General features: G+C 51.1%; 1 protein-coding gene across 2 annotated transcripts; it reads left to right on the top strand.

Annotated features, from left to right (window-relative positions):
- Window positions 1–448: 448 nt before the first annotated feature.
- klhdc4 (kelch domain containing 4) lies at window positions 449–11134 on the top strand. 2 transcript variants are annotated; one of them, XM_084453059.1, is made up of 12 exons: window positions 449–665; window positions 774–865; window positions 1840–1918; window positions 2820–2918; window positions 3177–3313; window positions 5559–5651; window positions 5884–6046; window positions 6172–6250; window positions 6610–6818; window positions 7411–7831; window positions 9194–9310; window positions 10667–11134. In XM_084453059.1, the coding sequence occupies exons 1-12, from the start codon at window positions 567–569 to the stop codon at window positions 10834–10836; spliced, it is 1758 nt and encodes a 585-aa protein (XP_084309185.1). In that variant the 5' UTR covers window positions 449–566; the 3' UTR covers window positions 10837–11134. The 2 variants fall into 2 exon arrangements, with proteins under 2 accessions (XP_084309185.1, XP_084309184.1); XM_084453058.1 differs by having other exon boundaries at window positions 10664–11134.
- Window positions 11135–11513: the final 379 nt, after the last annotated feature.

Here is an 11513-nt window from a genome sequence, read left to right as displayed (position 1 = left end):
GATCAGGTTCTGCACCTCCGAGACATTCTACACAACCAGGAGGAATATAGAGTCTACATGACGGATGGGCAGTCCGCCTCTGACTGCCTTAAATCATCAACACCATGATGATTAGGGGACAAATAAAATGTTGAACTTTGAACTTATTAACTCAAAGTATGTTACTTAGCAGTGCTTCTTTTTGGTTGTAAATACTTAACTTATTAGGTTATTAGTAACTGACTTTCTGAAGAAGATCACTTAACATTGTCCACAGTGTGTGGCCACCGTAATGTTTATCACTATCATCATATCACCTCTCTCTATCTGGTCCAGAGCCCTAAGAACGACCAATTGCGTTTTGTTTTCCTCCTGACCAGGAGATGGCGCTATTGTATTTTTATGTACCCTCGTAGACCTGCTGTTTTTTCAAGGCGCATTGGTGTTGTTGCCGGAAGTGAATCACGCACGACATTGGAAAGACATGTGTGATTTGGTTTAGCACGTTCCCGTGTAGTTCACATGCAATTGAGTTCTTTATTTATTCAAGTACACCAGCGGCACATTTGTAGGACACCGCAGGTAAAATGGGCAAAAAGAGTAAAAACGAGAAGAAAGTGAAAGGAGCAGAGAAGACCGCTGCTAAAATGGAGAAAAAGGTTTCAAAGAGGTCGAAACGAGAGGAGGTAAGCGGCCCTTTCTCTAGTGTCAATCTTGTATTGTCTGACTGCTCTGCTCTCAACCCTGTTGATGGTGTCCCCTCACCACACCCCGACTCCCTGCCGATCACGTAGGAGGACCTGGTGGCCCTGATAGCAGAGTTCCAGAGCCTGGATGCCAAGAAAACCCAGGTGGTGGAAACCGCCTGCCCGCCCCCCTCACCCAGGTAAGCCCTCTCCCCGCCCCCCTCACCCAGGTAAGCCCTCTCCCTGCCCCCCTCACCCAGGTAAGCCCTCTCCCTGCCCCCCTCACCCAGGTAAGCCCTCTCCCCGCCCCCCTCACCCAGGTAAGCCCTCTCCCCGCCCCCCTCACCCAGGTAAGCCCTCTCCCTGCCCCCCTCACCCAGGTAAGCCCTCTCCCCGCCCCCCTCACCCAGGTAAGCCCTCTCCCTGCCCCCCTCACCCAGGTAAGCCCTCTCCCTGCCCCCCTCACCCAGGTAAGCCCTCTCCCTGCCCCCCTCACCCAGGTAAGCCCTCTCCCCGCCCCCCTCACCCAGGTAAGCCCTCTCCCCGCCCCCCTCACCCAGGTAAGCCCTCTCCCCGCCCCCCTCACCCAGGTAAGCCCTCTCCCCGCCCCCCTCACCCAGGTAAGCCCTCTCCCCGCCCCCCTCACCCAGGTAAGCCCTCTCCCTGCCCCCCTCACCCAGGTAAGCCCTCTCCCTCACCCAGGTAAGCCCTCTCCCTCACCCAGGTAAGCCCTCTCCCCGCCCCCCTCACCCAGGTAAGCCCTCTCCCGCCCCCCTCACCCAGGTAAGCCCTCTCCCCGCCCCCCTCACCCAGGTAAGCCCTCTCCCTGCCCCCCTCACCCAGGTAAGCCCTCTCCCTGCCCCCCTCACCCAGGTAAGCCCTCTCCCCGCCCCCCTCACCCAGGTAAGCCCTCTCCCTCAGGGCCACGGGCACTCCTGGGTAGTCTCTTGACTAATCCGAGTACCCAGAAGCTCTTGCTGCATCCCTAGCCCCGTGTTTAAAGGAGATAGGGCCTGCTGTCTTGTCGTTGTTTGGATGGCCTGGTGGTGCCTATTTTTGAATTGAACTGTTGTTGTTGTTGTTGTGGTTGTTATCGTTTATGATGACATGAGCGGTCAGTTGTTGTTGACCTATCCAGTGACAGTTACTGTGTGTGTGTATGTTCCGTCCCCAGACTGAATGCCTCTCTCTCCGCCCACCCTGACAAGGACGAACTCATCCTGTTTGGAGGAGAGTTCTTTAACGGGAAGAAGGTAAGATAGACACTCATCCCCATGGGTCTGAGCCAGAGTACACCAGTAGGCGTGATGTAAAGTTGCATCATACCTAAAACACCTAATACTGTATCTGGTGTTGTACACCTGTACATCCTCATCTTCAGAAGAGAGATCGTCAGAAGAGAGATCCAGTTGCCATCTGGTCACCATACACCTTACGACATACTGTGTCAGTTGTGTTGTCAGTGGCTGTTGTGTCTGTAATGCCACATGTTCAACAGCAGTTGAGATACAAACAGTCAGATAACGTGTTGAGAAAACACATCAGACGTCAAACTGCAGGCTTGTTCACAAGAACACGGGTATTTCTGAACGTTTTTCTACATGGTTTGGCCTTCCATCAACACGCAAACGGTGTTCTAGGTGACTGAAACCAGACTTTTTTTGAAAACTCTGTCCAGGGTGAACATTTTTAGAGACTCCACTTTCCGTCTTGTCATGTGGAAAGAAAAAACAGAGTTTTGGCTTGTTTTTACGTTGCTGTTACTTCCTGTTTACTTAAAATGCCGTAATGAGAACCATGTGGACTCAACCACACAACTGCAGAAATGCTGCTCCTCTTGTGTTTTCTCCTGGTGATTAAAGGGCTAAAAATCAAATTTGGAGCAGAAGTTCAAAAGTGAATGTGACAGCAAACAGCCCTTGTACATGTTACAGTCTGGTTACCATGGCGCCATCTAACAGAATGAGTGTTCTTGCGTTTTCATGTGGACAGAGATTTTTTTTAAAGAATGGAATTTAAGAGAGGAAAAACCCTGGTTTCAAAAATAACTGTGTACATGTGGACAAGGCCTGACACTCAGCCATAGATCTGTGCTCAGTGTGTCATGGTGAGATGATGGCATCTCTGTCTCTCTCTGTCTCTCTCTCTGTCCAGACGTTCCTGTACAACGACCTCTTCTTCTACAACATAAAGAAGAACAGCTGGGTGAAGTCAGACATCCCCAACCCCCCTCCCCGACGCTGCGCCCACCAGGTAAATACCCCACAGATCTCTCTCTCTCTCTCTCTCACCAGGTAAATACTTCACAGATCTCTCTCTCTCTCTCTCTCTCTCTCTCTCTCTCTCTCTGTACCACTGGTTCTACAGTTACATCATCATTGGCTATACTTAACTTAAGGCTATCAGTACAAATTAAATCAAATGAGATGTTTGGGGTAGTCAAGCTTGTGTGGCTCACTTTCTCCTCTGTCTCTGCCCTCCCCCCTCCTCCGCCTCCTCCTCCTCCCCCAGGCGGTGATAGTGCCCCAGGGCGGGGGGCAGCTGTGGGTGTTTGGGGGGGAGTTTGCGTCGCCGGACGGCGAGCAGTTCTACCACTATAAAGACCTGTGGGTGCTGCACCTGGCCACGCACACCTGGGAGCAGATCAGGTGAGGAGGCGCGTCCGTCAGCGGAGAGGATACTCTGGCAGCGTGGGACCAGTGTAAAGTGGGCAGTAGCAGGCTGGTGCTGTGGTTAGGCTGCAGTATGGAGTAGTTAGGCTGCAGTATGGAGTAGTTAGGCTGCAGTATGGAGTACAGATTACATACTGTACAGTAGAACTCTCGAGCGTATCACAGCTACAGTGCCAGGTCAGGGTCAGGCTAGACCTGGGTCCAGCCAGGCCAGGGTCAGGGGTCAGTCTAGACCTGGGTCAGTCTACCAGCCAGGCCAGGGTCAGGGGTCAGGGTCAGGCTAGACCTGGGTCAGTCTACCAGCCAGGCCAGGGTCAGGGTCAGGGGTCAGTCTAGACCTGGGTCAGTCTACCAGCCAGGCCAGGGTCAGGGTCAGGCTAGACCTGGGTCAGTCTACCAACCAGGCCAGGGTCATGGTCAGGGTCAGGCTAGACCTGGGTCAGTCTACCAGCCAGGCCAGGGTCAGGGGTCAGGCTAGACCTGGGTCAGTCTACCAGCCAGGCCAGGGTCAGGGGTCAGGGTCAGGCTAGACCTGGGTCAGTCTACCAGCCAGGCCAGTGTAACGCCTCCTAGAGGTAGTTAACAGTACTGAATAGTTATGTTAGATATGACTAACTCAGGGCTAGTACCAACAGATACTTAGGTCCGACTACTGAGCCTTTAGAGATGAATGTCAGCAGAGAGAGACCACACAATAAACTCACAGCAACGACGTTATACAATAATGCGAATATGTATTATAAGATTATGGAATGTGTACAATCCCTGCCTATCTAGAGCCTCTCTATAATGCACAGGCTCACTTTACCACGGGCCCCAAAATAAAATAAAACAAAGTATCCCTTATCTGCAGGATTCTAAGAATCAAAAGGTTCAGAGTTTGCTCTCGGAAGCGCGTCGCATTCAATGTTCAGTCCTAACACTACCTGGGTAGTTTTAAGTGTTAAGGCTTATCTGGTTCCCAGGGGGAAATGGAATGGGTCGATGGTCTTGATTCTCTGCAGACGAACCGCACAGCTGGCCACACTGCGTCTCCGGTCCGCCCACAGTCAGTCTTCGTCTCTTGGGTAGGCTCGCCACTGAACCGCTAGTGTTCAGAATGTGTTCAAATCCTGGTCAAAAACCAATCGGAGTTCGCAAGGAGTGACCTTAGCAGACAGAGCTTCTCACGGTCTCTCATACACAGGAATCAGCTCCGAGAGTTCCTCCAGTTCTCATCTATAATGTGCTCTTCTTAACGTCTGAGCAGAAATGTGACAAAGCACACGATGACGGTTCATCTGGATTACAATATAACGCGCACGCACCGTCTAGTGGTGAAACACGATATTGCAATTCAAGGGAGATTCAGATCTACTGTGATAGCCATATGTTTCATGTGGGCTACACCAGGGTCAGGGGTCAGGGTCAGGCTAGACCTGGGTCAGTCTACCAGCCAGGCCAGGGTCATGGGTTAGGGTCAGGTTAGACCTGGGTCAGTCTACCAGCCAGGCCAGGGTCATGGGTTAGGGTCAGGTTAGACCTGGGTCAGTCTACCAGCCAGGCCAGGGTCATGGTCAGGGTCAGGCTAGACCTGGGTCAGTCTACCAGCCAGGCCAGGGTCATGGGTTAGGGTCGGGTTAGACCTGGGTCAGTCTACCAGCCAGGCCAGGGTCATGGGTTAGGGTCGGGTTAGACCTGAGTCAGTCTACCAGCCAGGCCAGGGTCATGGGTTAGGGTCGGGTTAGACCTGGGTCAGTCTACCAGCCAGGCCAGGGTCATGGGTTAGGGTCGGGTTAGACCTGGGTCAGTCTACCAGCCAGGCCAGGGTCATGGGTTAGGGTCGGGTTAGACCTGGGTCAGTCTACCAGCCAGGCCAGGGTCATGGGTTAGGGTCGGGTTAGACCTGAGTCAGTCTACCAGCCAGGCCAGGGTCATGGGTTAGGGTCGGGTTAGACCTGGGTCAGTCTACCAGCCAGGCCAGGGTCATGGGTTAGGGTCGGGTTAGACCTGGGTCAGTCTACCAGCCAGGCCAGGGTCATGGGTTAGGGTCGGGTTAGACCTGGGTCAGCTGGTCATGAGGTCAGGCTGATTTGTAGACCGTGTTAAGGGCCTACACACTCTGTTGCTGATAGGGCCCCTTTACAGCGGCAGGTCACAGGTCAGTGAAGGAGCCCGCCAGCCTGTGGTTGGTTGCAGCCCGTGTGGGTGATTCGCTGTCGTTGTGTATGCCCCCCCCCAGGGCGCCAGGCGGTCCGTCGGGGAGGAGTGGTCACCGGATGGTGCTCAGTAAGAGGCAGCTGCTGGTGTTCGGAGGCTTCCACGAGAGCGCCAGGTAAGGAGGCGGGGCCACGGCGGGTTCAGGAGGAGCTCTGAGGAACGCTTCTACCATCGCTGTTCTTCTGTGTTATTCATCGTTTACCTCCTCTGTCCCCTCCCTCCTCCTCCTCTGTCCCCTCCCTCCTCCTCCTCTGTCCCCTCCCTCCTCCTCCTCGTCCTCCTACGCAACATCCCAACCCTTCCATGTTTCTCCTCCTGCTCCCTCTCCTCCTCCTCCTCCTCTCCAGGGATTTTATCTACTACAACGATGTCTACTCCTTCAGCCTGGACTCCTTCACCTGGTCCCGCCTCTCCCCGTCAGGCTCCACCCCCTCACCTCGCTCCGCCTGTCAGATGACCTCCTCCCCCGACGGCGCCGGAGTCATCATCTACGGCGGATACTCCAAAGCGGTGTGTGTGTGTATGTGTGTGTGTGGCTGCGTGTTAGTGTGAGTGTGCCTCTGCATGTGTGTGTGTGTGTGTTCTGTCGTTCAGCTTGCCACTAATAAAGTTGTCTGTGGTTTGTACGTCGGTAGCGGGCTAAGAAAGATGTGGACAAGGGAACCATCCACTCTGACATGTTCCTGTTGAAGAGGGAGGGAAGGGACGATCAAGGTACACACACACACACACACACACACACACACACACACACACACACACACACACACACACACACACAACCTTTATTCAACCAGACAATAAAAAAAACCTTTTACAAGGGTGATCTGGCCAGGTAGGCAGCAACGTAGGCAATCCATGACCGAGGGCTAAAGTAAGATGGGCTTTTAGCACAGGAATGAATAGAAAAAGACAGATTTTGGAACTTCACCTGCTGGTTCTTTCTCTCCCTCTCACTCTATCCTTCCTCCGCCCCTCTCTCTCTCTCTCTCTCTCTCTCTCCCATCTCTCCCTTCTCCCTTCCTCTCCCACCTCCACCCTTACCCTCCCTCAACCCCCCTTCCTCCCCCCAGAGAAGTGGGCGTGGTCCAGGGTGAGCCCGTCGGGCTCCAAGCCCCCCCCCAGGTCGGGGTTCACCCTGGCGGTGGGACCCGGGGGTCGGGCCGTGCTGTTCGGGGGCGTGTGTGACGAGGAGGAGGACGAGACCCTGGAGGGCGACTTCTATAACGACCTGCACCTGTACGACGCCAGCAAGAACCGCTGGTTCCCCGCGCAGCTCAAGGTACGGCCGCGCTCGTCAGCACTGGGATCCCCCTGACCCCAACCTTAACACTGGCTCAACTCAACACACCTACAGGGCTCAGCTGGCCTCCTCTAACGCTGGACTGGGAAACGTAGGAAATTGAATAAAGTTGCATTTGTTTTATTTTCATCCAGGCATTCAGTGACAGTTGTAAAATGACATCTTCAACACTAGATGGTCTCAACTCAACTGTCTTTTCTTTCTCTTTCTTTTTTCTTTCTTTCTTTCTTTCTTTCTTTCTTTCTTTCTTTCTTTCTTTCTTTCTTTCTTTCTTTCTTTCTTTCTTTCTTTCTTTCTTTCTTTCTATCTTTCTTTCTTTCTTTCTTTCTTTCTTTCTTTCTTTCTTTCTTTCTTTCTTTCTGTGTGTGTGTCTCTCTGTCTGCCTGCCTGCCTGCCTGCCTGCCTGCCTGTCTGTTTGTCTGCCTGCCTGCCTGCCTGCCTGCCTGCCTGCCTGTCTGTTTGTCTGCCTGCCTGCCTGCCTGCCTGCCTGCCTGCCTGCCTGCCTGCCTGCCTGCCTGCCTGTCTGTTTGCCTGTCTGCCTGTCTGTCTGTCTCTCTCTGTCTGTCTCCAGGGGGTGAAGTCAGAGAAGAAGAAACGGCGCCGGGGGAAGAAAAATGGGGCCGAGGGGGCGGGGTCAGAGGCGGGGCCGGAGGAGGGGTCGGCCGCTCAGGGACCCGTGGAGGTCATCAAGGAGATCGTGGCGGAGGACGGGACGGTGATGACCATCAAGGAGGTGATCCCAGCGGCCCGGGCGGAGGAGGACAGCAGCGAGGAGGATGATGATGATGACGATGATGACGAAGGCGCGGCCGCAGCGCCGCTGGTTGAGCCGTGCGCCCGCTCAAGCGCCATGGCGACGGTGAAGCACGGGAAACTGTATCTGTACGGAGGGATGTTCGAGGTCGGCGACCGACAGTTCACCCTCAACGACCTCTACTGCCTGGACCTGCACAAGATGGACCTGTGGGAAGTTCTGGTCCACATGGACCCCAGTGAGTAGAGCCCAGACGCCCCGGAAAGCACCCGGTCTACACATGCTAACCACCCCCTCCCCCTTCCACTTCCGTCCCAAACAGAACCGAACCGCTCCGGGCGAGTACGGGTTTTGGATGCGTTTCCGCTACTAACAAAACAATACTGAACCCAGTTCTGGTAACTAAACGTAGTTGCTGCCTGGGCGGTGGTACTGTACCACCAGAACAGATCAAGCACCACCATTAGCTGGAATTATAAAGCAGCACGTTTTTTAAGTTTTCATACTTTTTCAGGTGAGAAAGTATGGATATAGATTCCCAATATGTGGTCATGGTAATGGCAGTTTATAGTGTAATTGTGCTGCATCGTTTTTGGCCTTAACCCGAACCCTAAACCTAACCTTAACCCAACTCTATACCTAAGCCTAACCTTAACCCTAAGCCTAACCCTGAATGGCCTCTGTGTTCATGGGACTCGACTAGACTCACCGGCCATAGCTGTTACCCTATCTAGCCACTAGACGGTTTATTTGCGCCCTCTGCTGTATTTTGCGGGGTACTTCGCACGTGTAGGTACAATAGTAGTTCATTCATTCTCTCATTGTGTTTAGCTATAGACTATAATATATATTATCTGCTGTGTAGAAAGACCTGCCGGGTTTATGCTCTGCTGTTTACAGTAGCCTATTGCGCTCTTTCATAACCATAGCAACCATCACTTTGAGCGTTCATCTTCACAGTCCTGGTTAATACAGTGGGAAAGCGACCTACTATTCGTACAGTGGAAATACACCATTAGTGACGAGCCACTGGTTCATCGAATCACAAATACAGTGTGAAATACATTCTAGCAATCTGAGGGCCAGTTGCCTGGTCACAGATTAAAGTTTAGTAGGGTCGGCGGTCTGAATCCCGGCTCCTCCTTTCCACATGTTGAAGTGTCCTTGGGCAAAGACACTGAACCCCGAATTGCTCCCAATGAACAGGCTAGAACCTGCATGGCAGCGCATGGTGTGCGAATGTGTGTGTGAATGGGTGAACGAGAAGCCATTGTAAAGCGCTTTGGATAAAAGCTCTATATAAGCGCAGTCCATTTACCATTTAGTTTATGGTAGACATAATACCAGACATGTCAGTTCTCCTATTAAGGGCCTCCAGAAAGAATGTGTGTCCAGGAAGCTGGTTCTGAGAATGTGCTGGATCTGTCTGCAGAGGCAGTGTTGTGAACAGCAGACCTGGCTCCAAATACTATCTGAAATAACTAGTGAAAGTATTTCAAATTGTATTTGGACCCAGGTGTGGTTGGAGTCAGCTCCTGAAGCAAACAGATTACAGACACGCTTCCAGTCCCGACCCACAATTCCCCTCTTCTCTCCACAGAGACTCAGGAGTGGCTGGGGGAGTCTGATGATGATGGTGAGGAGGAGGATGAGGAGGAGGAGGCAGCAGGAGGAGATGAGGAAGAGGAGTCTGAAGATGAGAGCGAAGAGGAAGATGGTAAATTGTCTCCCTCTTACTGTTCTCTGTTCTTGAGAGAGTTACTCTGTTGTCACACAGAGAGATCATCTGTACCATCACAGAGAGATCACCTACACTATCACAGAGATCACCTACACTATCACAGAGATCACCTACACTATCACAGAGATCACCTACACTATCACAGAGATCACCTACACTATCACAGAGAGATCACCTACACTATCACAGAGATCACCTACACTATCACAGAGATCACCTACACTATCACAGAGAGATCACCTACACTATCACAGGGAGATCACCTACACTATCACAGAGAGATCACCTACACTATCACAGAGAGATCACCTACACTATCACAGAGATCACCTACACTATCACAGAGAGATCACCTACACTATCACAGAGAGATCACCTACACTATCACAGAGAGATCACCTACACTATCACAGAGATCACCTACACTATCACAGAGAGATCACCTACACTATCACAGGGAGATCACCTACACTATCACAGAGATCACCTACACTATCACAGAGAGATCACCTACACTATCACAGAGATCACCTACACTATCACAGAGATCACCTACACTATCACAGAGAGATCACCTACACTATCACAGAGAGATCACCTACACTATCACAGAGAGATCACCTACACTATCACAGAGATCACCTACACTATCACAGAGAGATCACCTACACTATCACAGGGAGATCACCTACACTATCACAGAGATCACCTACACTATCACAGAGAGATCACCTACACTATCACAGAGATCACCTACACTATCACAGAGATCACCTACACTATCACAGAGAGATCACCTACACTATCACAGAGAGATCACCTACACTATCACAGAGAGATCACCTACACTATCACAGAGATCACCTACACTATCACAGAGAGATCACCTACACTATCACAGAGATCACCTACACTATCACAGAGAGATCACCTACACTATCACAGAGAGATCACCTACAGTCACACAGAGAGATCACCTACAGTCACTCATAGAGATCACCTACAGTCACTCATAGAGATCACCTACAGTCACTCATAGAGATCTCCTACAGTCACTCAGAGAGATCACCTAGTCACTCATAGAGATCTCCTACAGTCACTCAGAGAGATCACCTACAGTCACACAGAGCTCACCTACAGTCACACAGAGAGATCAACTACACTGGACTAGTTGCACCGATAGAAATCTCCGGAAAGCTCCAGACACAGACCTGTCTCAACATGGTGACATGGTTGGGGTTGTTGTAGATGATGGTGGACTGGCAGTGACTGGCAGTGACCAAACATATGTCATAACAGTCTGTGTGTGTGTGCGTGTGTGTATTCCAGCAGAGGAGGGCCATCCCCCAGTGGACCCAGGAGAATCCCTAGCAGACTTCCAGGGCCGGACGGAGCAGTACTGGGTGGGTCTGGCCCGGTCCAACATGGGTCCCGATGCCAAGGACAAGAAGGTTCACAAGGTGGCAATCGCCATGGCCAAAGTCTTCTATGAAGAGCAGTAGTGACCCAGGGTGTGTAGGTGTACTGTAGGTGTGTGTGAGAGAGAGTGTGTGTAGAGAGTATGGGTGTTTACATGTTGTTTATGTACTTTGTCTTTGTTCTGCTCCATGGGCTTTTCACTGTTATTTGTCCAGTGATGAAACCCATAACAGAGCAATGTAACGTTACGACTCATGGCATCGTTTTGTAGATTCACTTCAAAGAAAGTGTGAAGAGCATCTGTGATCTGTGGTCGTTCTGTCTGAAATGATTCACCAACTCTGTAAGCCTTATTTTGTAAACGTTGTTTCTCATTAAACAACAAACTACCATGTACCATGCAGTAATCTTCATTTTGTTGCTATCTAGTAGTAGTAGCACTACAAAGTAACACAATGACACAATCCAGGGACTAAATACACATTTACAATAGATTTACAATAATACTGAAAGCCAGATATAAAGAGTGCAAAATAAGTGTGCAGTATAACAGTAAAGTAGGTAGATTATTTAGCATGCCCAGATTGTGCAAGCGTGCTTAAGATGTGCAAGATTCAAGCGTCAGTCAAGTAGGTAAGTATGCAAGTACAGTACATACCTGTACTTAAAAATAAATTTGAAAAAAAAGTCATACATACCCCTTATAGTTTTTTGGGGTAGAAATGATTGTTTTGGGATGTAATAAATTCCTCACTGCTCA

The sequence above is a fragment of the Borostomias antarcticus genome (genome assembly GCF_949987555.1).
Source record: "Borostomias antarcticus genome assembly, chromosome: 18".
Taxonomy (NCBI): domain Eukaryota; kingdom Metazoa; phylum Chordata; class Actinopteri; order Stomiiformes; family Stomiidae; genus Borostomias; species Borostomias antarcticus.
The sequence above is the reverse complement of the archived record's forward strand: the minus strand, read 5'-3'. Positions and strand labels throughout refer to the sequence as shown.

What these genes read in the sequence shown, in the direction of transcription:
- klhdc4 (XM_084453058.1), top strand. Translation starts at nt 567, where the DNA reads ATGGGCAAAAAGAGTAAAAACGAGAAGAAAGTGAAAGGAGCAGAGAAG. An exon ending in AGAGGTCGAAACGAGAGGAG is followed by an intron (nt 666 to 773) that starts GTAAGCGGCCCT and finishes CCGATCACGTAG; the next exon opens with GAGGACCTGGTGGCCCTGAT. An exon ending in GGTTCCCCGCGCAGCTCAAG is followed by an intron (nt 6,819 to 7,410) that starts GTACGGCCGCGC and finishes GTCTGTCTCCAG; the next exon opens with GGGGTGAAGTCAGAGAAGAA.